This window comes from Nicotiana attenuata, unplaced genomic scaffold (genome assembly GCF_001879085.1).
Source record: "Nicotiana attenuata strain UT unplaced genomic scaffold, NIATTr2, whole genome shotgun sequence".
Classification (NCBI taxonomy): Eukaryota; Viridiplantae; Streptophyta; class Magnoliopsida; order Solanales; family Solanaceae; genus Nicotiana; species Nicotiana attenuata.
This window is the reverse complement of record NW_017670898.1, coordinates 364,874-370,339: the sequence shown is the minus strand read 5'-3', so window position 1 is coordinate 370,339 and position 5,466 is coordinate 364,874. Positions and strand designations below refer to the sequence as shown.

The window sequence follows — 5,466 nt, the reverse complement described above, 5'->3', positions numbered from 1 at the left end:
CGAACAACAAACTCTCGTCTCCGTACCCCCCCCCCCCCCCCCCCTCCTTTTTCTCCTGCGCCAATCACAAGTTTGTGGCAGTCTAAAATTCTGTGACTCATGATTTGAGCAACCTGACAGATACTTTTGATCATTTTCATCTGAGTAATCTATGGATATACTACTTTTGAGATGAGCAGGTAGTATGATGCTATTTATATGGAACTTTGATGAGGCTGTAAAGCGAGACTTTGAGTCTCTATGAAACTCTACTCCAAGAAACTGAGACTTGAAGAATCGAATGGATATGTGGAGAACTCAAGGGGATATCAGAGGAAGAGAAGGAATGGTTGTAGAGATCTTTCCTCTGCTGAGGAGTTGAACTGGTAATTAAGAACATGCAGGGCAATGCCTCTGGACAAGATGGCTATACTATGGCGATCAGAGATGTTAGGCTATCTTGAAGGATGATGTAAAGAAGGCATTGCAGCACTTTCATGAGACAGAGTGTTTCAGAAGAGTTGGTATTCAACCTTCATAGGATTAATTCCTGAAAAGAAAGGAGTTAGGTGCTAAATTACTGCCGAGGTACTAACAAAACTATTGGAGACAATAATTGGCATTTTCATCTCAGAGATACGGAAGGCTTTTGTTAATGGCAGACAAATTTAGGATGCAGTATTGTTAGCTGATGAGTGTTTATACTTTCTAGAATGAGGAAGAACGAAGCTGGGATTGTGTCTAAGCTGGACTTGGGAAAGGCTTATGATCATGTCAAGTGGGTCTTCCTTGTGGAGTTAATGAAGTCGGTGGCTATTGGAATATACTTTTGGAGTTCCGCTGTAGTTTCTATTATTATCTTAGCTGAAGTTGAGCTGGAACATACATATTGGTGATGAGGAAGTTTTGGCTCAGCTTATGGAGATAGTATATGTGCCTGTTTCTTTAATCTTCTGTTAAGCTTCCTTTTTGTCTGCCCATTCTTACAATGGTCTGAATGCTTGCTTTATGCCAGTGACATCAAAATACAGACACTTGGATGATGTGCATGCTTTCCCAGCAAGCTTTGGCTTTAAAGGAGAGGCTCTGAGCTCTATTTCTGACGTTTCTTTGTTGGAAATTGTTACTAAAACTCACGGAAAGCCAAATGGATATCATAAGGTTTTGAAGGTAAAGATCTTCTGAGTTTTAGTTGGTAGTATCCATCAGGATAGGTATAAAACTACTAACTTGGTCTTTTTCTTAACATTGTTTACAGGACGGCAAGTGTTTGTACCTTGGAATTGATGATGATAGACAAGATGTTGGTACAACAGGTAATTGTGTCTAAGCTTACCTGATACGCGAGTTGACCTAATACGGAGATTTCTTGGCATTTTTCTTTTTGCAGTCATTGTTCGTGATTTATTTTACAACCAACCAGTTCGAAGGAAGCAAATGCTCTCCAAGTACATCTAGTTTTCTTGCAATTCAGACAAAGCAAAGTTATTGATTTACATAATGTATTTCTAAAGCTGTTCTCAGACCTGATTGGCTTTGGTTTGCATATATATTCTGGAAGCCCAAAGAGGATCTTGCATTCCGTGAAAGAGTGTCTGCTAAGAATCGCCCTTGTGCATCCCAGTGTCTCCTTCAGAATTGTTGATATTGAAAGGTCTTTCTTTGTTACACTTGCTAAAGGGTATTTCCTGTCTGTTTCCTTAGATTTTTTTTTTCCATTTGATGATTTGAATGCAGTGAGGATGACCTGCTATGCACGCGTGCTTCTCCTTCTCCGTTGCCGCTATTGTCCAGTGGGTTTGGTATTCAGGATTTGAGCTCCCTAAACAAATTGAATGCAAGTGATGGTTCATTCAAGCTCTCTGGATACATCTCAGGTCCTGATGTTTACACGATGAAGGTATATACGTCCCGCCAAATTGATGGATAAGAGATGTGATAAGTTATCTTTTCTACACTTTTTTCCCCTAACTAGAACTGCTTAATTTGCAGGTCCTTCAATATTTCTGTATCCACTTATTTCAGTACATTTTCCTGCCCAAAGAAAGAAAAACTAATCTTTGGTTGACAATTACTATATTGGATGCTTGTCTTTTACAGTGAATTTGTTTTCCTTGACCTTCACTAATGCAGACATCAATTTAAGATTTGTTTCCAAGGGACCAATACATAAACTACTCAATAACTTAGCAATGAGCTTTGACAACGCTTCTGATGTTGAGCGGCGAAGTAGCTCCCAGATGTATCCACTGTTTTTGTTGAACCTAAACTGCCCAAGATCTTTTTATGATTTAACTTTGGAGCCATCAAAGGCCTCTGTGGAATTTAAGGTGAGATTGGTGTCTATGGTTTTATTTTGCTTTGGGGTTTGGAAATCTAATTTGAGTGTTTGGATATATTCTTTATGGAATTAGGTTCAGGTTTTGGGTTTGTTTTTCAGTATTGGTTGGGGTTGTTTTTGAAAAATTATCACTAAACACCTTATCATTTTTCGGGACTTTAATATGGGTGAAATTAATAGGTTTACTAAATAAACACCATTAGTCGCTACTAAACATATAGGATTTCAAAGTGTCAATAAAAGGACCCCCCTACAGGCAAGACCCTGGCATCATGGCTGTTTCTGGAGAACAGAGTAGTCTCCTTATTGTTGTGGGAGAACAGTGCAAAACCATGTTTCTAAACTTCTTTGGTTGCAAAACCAAACAGGTCAGTGTTAACAACGATATGTCATACAAATTTGTCTGCATCTGTGACTCTGACAATTCTTCCAGTTTCAAATTCTCCCGGTTTTTGCTTACCCATTCATTTCCACTTCCCTTTAAATGAATTTCGCAGCTGATTTACATAGACACATTTCCTTTTTAGCTTTTGGTTTAGACCAGAAAATGTTAATACTGTGGATAGGATGATTGATTTCTTCAGCTTCCTGCAGCAATTGTAAAGGGTCTGCACTGTTTGTAATTTTGGCACAATCTTTGTGCTCCATTTATACAACCTTACCATGCTCAAAATAAAAAAATGAATTTGCTACATCAATCTACTTCATTGAGTTTATGTGCCATGTAGGTTAAGAGAGAAATGGCTTGAGGTATCAGTTATCACCACGAAGGAAAAAAAACGGGGGGGGGGGGGTCTGGTTTTGTTTGTCTATCTTAGTCTTAGAATATGTCACTTGTTCATTTTTCTTCCATGTTAGATGCACAATCCAATTGCAAAAATGATGTGCAGCGTTTAATTTCCTTTTAAGGTATCATTGATACTGGTTGTGTTCATCTAATAATGCTATTTTGATGTGCTTTTCAAGAATCTCTTCTGATAACCAGTTGCTTCTTCATTTTACTGTTGAAGGATTGGTGTCCTGTCCTTTGCTTTATTAAGGATACTGTCACAAATCTCTGGGCAGAAAGTAACTCTGGTGAGAGCAATTGCACTATCGACATTCTTATGCAACGTCACATAGGATTCATTATATTTGATGTTATCTGTACATGTTGGTTTGACCACACCACACACATTCCCTTCCCTGTAGCTTCCACCTACCTCCAAATAGGAGGGGAGGAGGGGGGGGGGGGGGGGACAGAGTTACTTATGCATCAGATGGTGCAAAGTATTTCATTGTTATGATATCGTCTAGTTTTGTCACTTTCTTTTCTCTTAATCAGCTTTAGAAAACCTAGATAAGAATAAGTATCCTCCTCATCTCTTGCTATCCCACTCCCTGCTTCTCTTCTCAGATATGCCTGTGAATCATGAGATCAGGAAAAAGAGGTGCAGGGCCCGGAGTTGCAATCCTACGCTTGAGCTTCCTTCCCCGCAGCCAAAGAAACTAACTGAAGAGTGCTCTGTCAGGAGAGAGATTCAATCTCCACAGAATATTCTGTGGAGAAGTGCTTCTGAAAAGCATGATCCTGAGTCCAGATTTCTCTGTCAGACTGAAAATTCAAATCGGTCAGTTGATGGATCTCCTGGTCGTTGCACAATGGGTGTGAACTGGAAATCCAGAAGCTCTCCCCAGCCTTTTTCATCTAATGTTTTCTCTATAGGGGATGATTTCCTGGAGAACAAATTCAATTCTCCAGCTAGCTCCAGTCATAAATCAGACTGCCAGTTAGGTTCAGGATGGGAGGATAAGTGCCGAACAATTGTAGCTGGTAGATCATCAGAGGAAGCCTCGTTTATGGAGTCTCTTGAGCTTGATTATAGTTCAAATGTGACGCATGACAGGAGGAAACCATTTATGCAGAGTTGTTCTTCGCGTAGAAGCCTGATACATGACGGAGCATCTTTTGATAGTGATGAAGATATTAAATTTAAAAGAAGTGATTACAGAATTAAACGAGATATCCTTGAAGATGATTACAGTGTTAAATTTGAAGTAGTTGATGTTGTTAACCAGGTCCTAGATCAAAGGTTTCCTAGGGGCAAGGAGCTATTTTTTGAAAATTTCTCCGGGTGCAGAACTCAAAGCAAGGACATCCTAGATGAAGACAATCATCTTCTTGACTTTGTTAAACAGACTGAAAATTGTGGTTCTAGTCAGCTGCCTTTTAGTTCAGATCCATGTCCGCTGCTACCAGTTCCTTTGCTCGGTACCCGTTTTCAAGATGTTGATCCTTATATTGCTGAAAATGGGATTGAAACCTCCGTTAAAGATGAAATTGGTGTCACGTATAATTTTGGAAAACATAATCTCCTGGTTCCTGCCCTACACAATTTGGGAAAAGAGGATTGCTTGTTCCGAAGTTCTGCAAAGTTTGATCTCAATTTTAGTGCTTGTTCTGGGGAGGATATGGGCAGAATAGGGGTTCATGATCCGCAGGACATTTACAGTTCAGGTCCTTCTGAATTCTATTATGATGGAGATGATTTGTCACGTGTACATTCTCATGGTGAAGAAAATCTTAATAATTATTTGATACCACGAGCTATGCTCTCTTCTAGGGTGGATGGAGACTCGCATAAATGGATTGATACAGGAAATCAAGGTATAACAGATAAGCTAAGAAGGAGGAAGAGTGGAAGAAGTCATTCAGCTCCTCCATTTTACCAAGGCAAGAAGAAGTTCTTTTCCATGAGTGAGTCTTTAAGAAAAGCAGCAGGAAATAACAACCTTAAGACTGTTCATGATGTACCACTCATGCCAGGTATTTTGTCCTTGAGTGCTTGTTTGTGCTAATAATGAATGATGATGTGTATAACTAATTAATGCTCTTTTGTACCATGCAGAAACTAGTGCTGCAAGGAGACCGCAACATTCTGCAGAAGCTGTTAACTTGGAGCTTCCACAGCAGTCATCCCGTCAATGTGATCAATCTTCCACCCCAAGTTGTGGTGATGGTATATTCTCTAATGTCAGGTACTGTTATCAATTTTTTTTGTCTGTGTGTGTGTGTGTGGGGGTGGGGGGGGGGGGTTCGCGTCGAGGTCTCGTCTCTTATATTATCTCTATCAAATATTGTTAGTACTCACACACGCCTGATTGTT

The 5,466-nt window shown here is 39.7% G+C and overlaps 1 protein-coding gene across 3 annotated transcripts in view; it reads left to right on the top strand.

The window, feature by feature from the left end:
* LOC109244323 (DNA mismatch repair protein MLH3) overlaps nucleotides 1–5,466 on the top strand; it is an 11,656-nt gene that overhangs the window by 2,304 nt on the left and 3,886 nt on the right. For all 3 annotated transcript variants that reach the window (XM_019411385.1, XM_019411384.1, XM_019411387.1), the window contains exons 5-14: nucleotides 995–1,149; nucleotides 1,238–1,295; nucleotides 1,370–1,427; nucleotides 1,541–1,633; nucleotides 1,717–1,879; nucleotides 1,972–1,987; nucleotides 2,113–2,309; nucleotides 3,331–3,397; nucleotides 3,717–5,126; nucleotides 5,209–5,338. In XM_019411385.1, coding sequence (XP_019266930.1) covers nucleotides 995–1,149; nucleotides 1,238–1,295; nucleotides 1,370–1,427; nucleotides 1,541–1,633; nucleotides 1,717–1,879; nucleotides 1,972–1,987; nucleotides 2,113–2,309; nucleotides 3,331–3,397; nucleotides 3,717–5,126; nucleotides 5,209–5,338 — 2,347 coding nt within the window. The remainder of the gene's footprint in view (nucleotides 1–994; nucleotides 1,150–1,237; nucleotides 1,296–1,369; nucleotides 1,428–1,540; nucleotides 1,634–1,716; nucleotides 1,880–1,971; nucleotides 1,988–2,112; nucleotides 2,310–3,330; nucleotides 3,398–3,716; nucleotides 5,127–5,208; nucleotides 5,339–5,466) is intronic.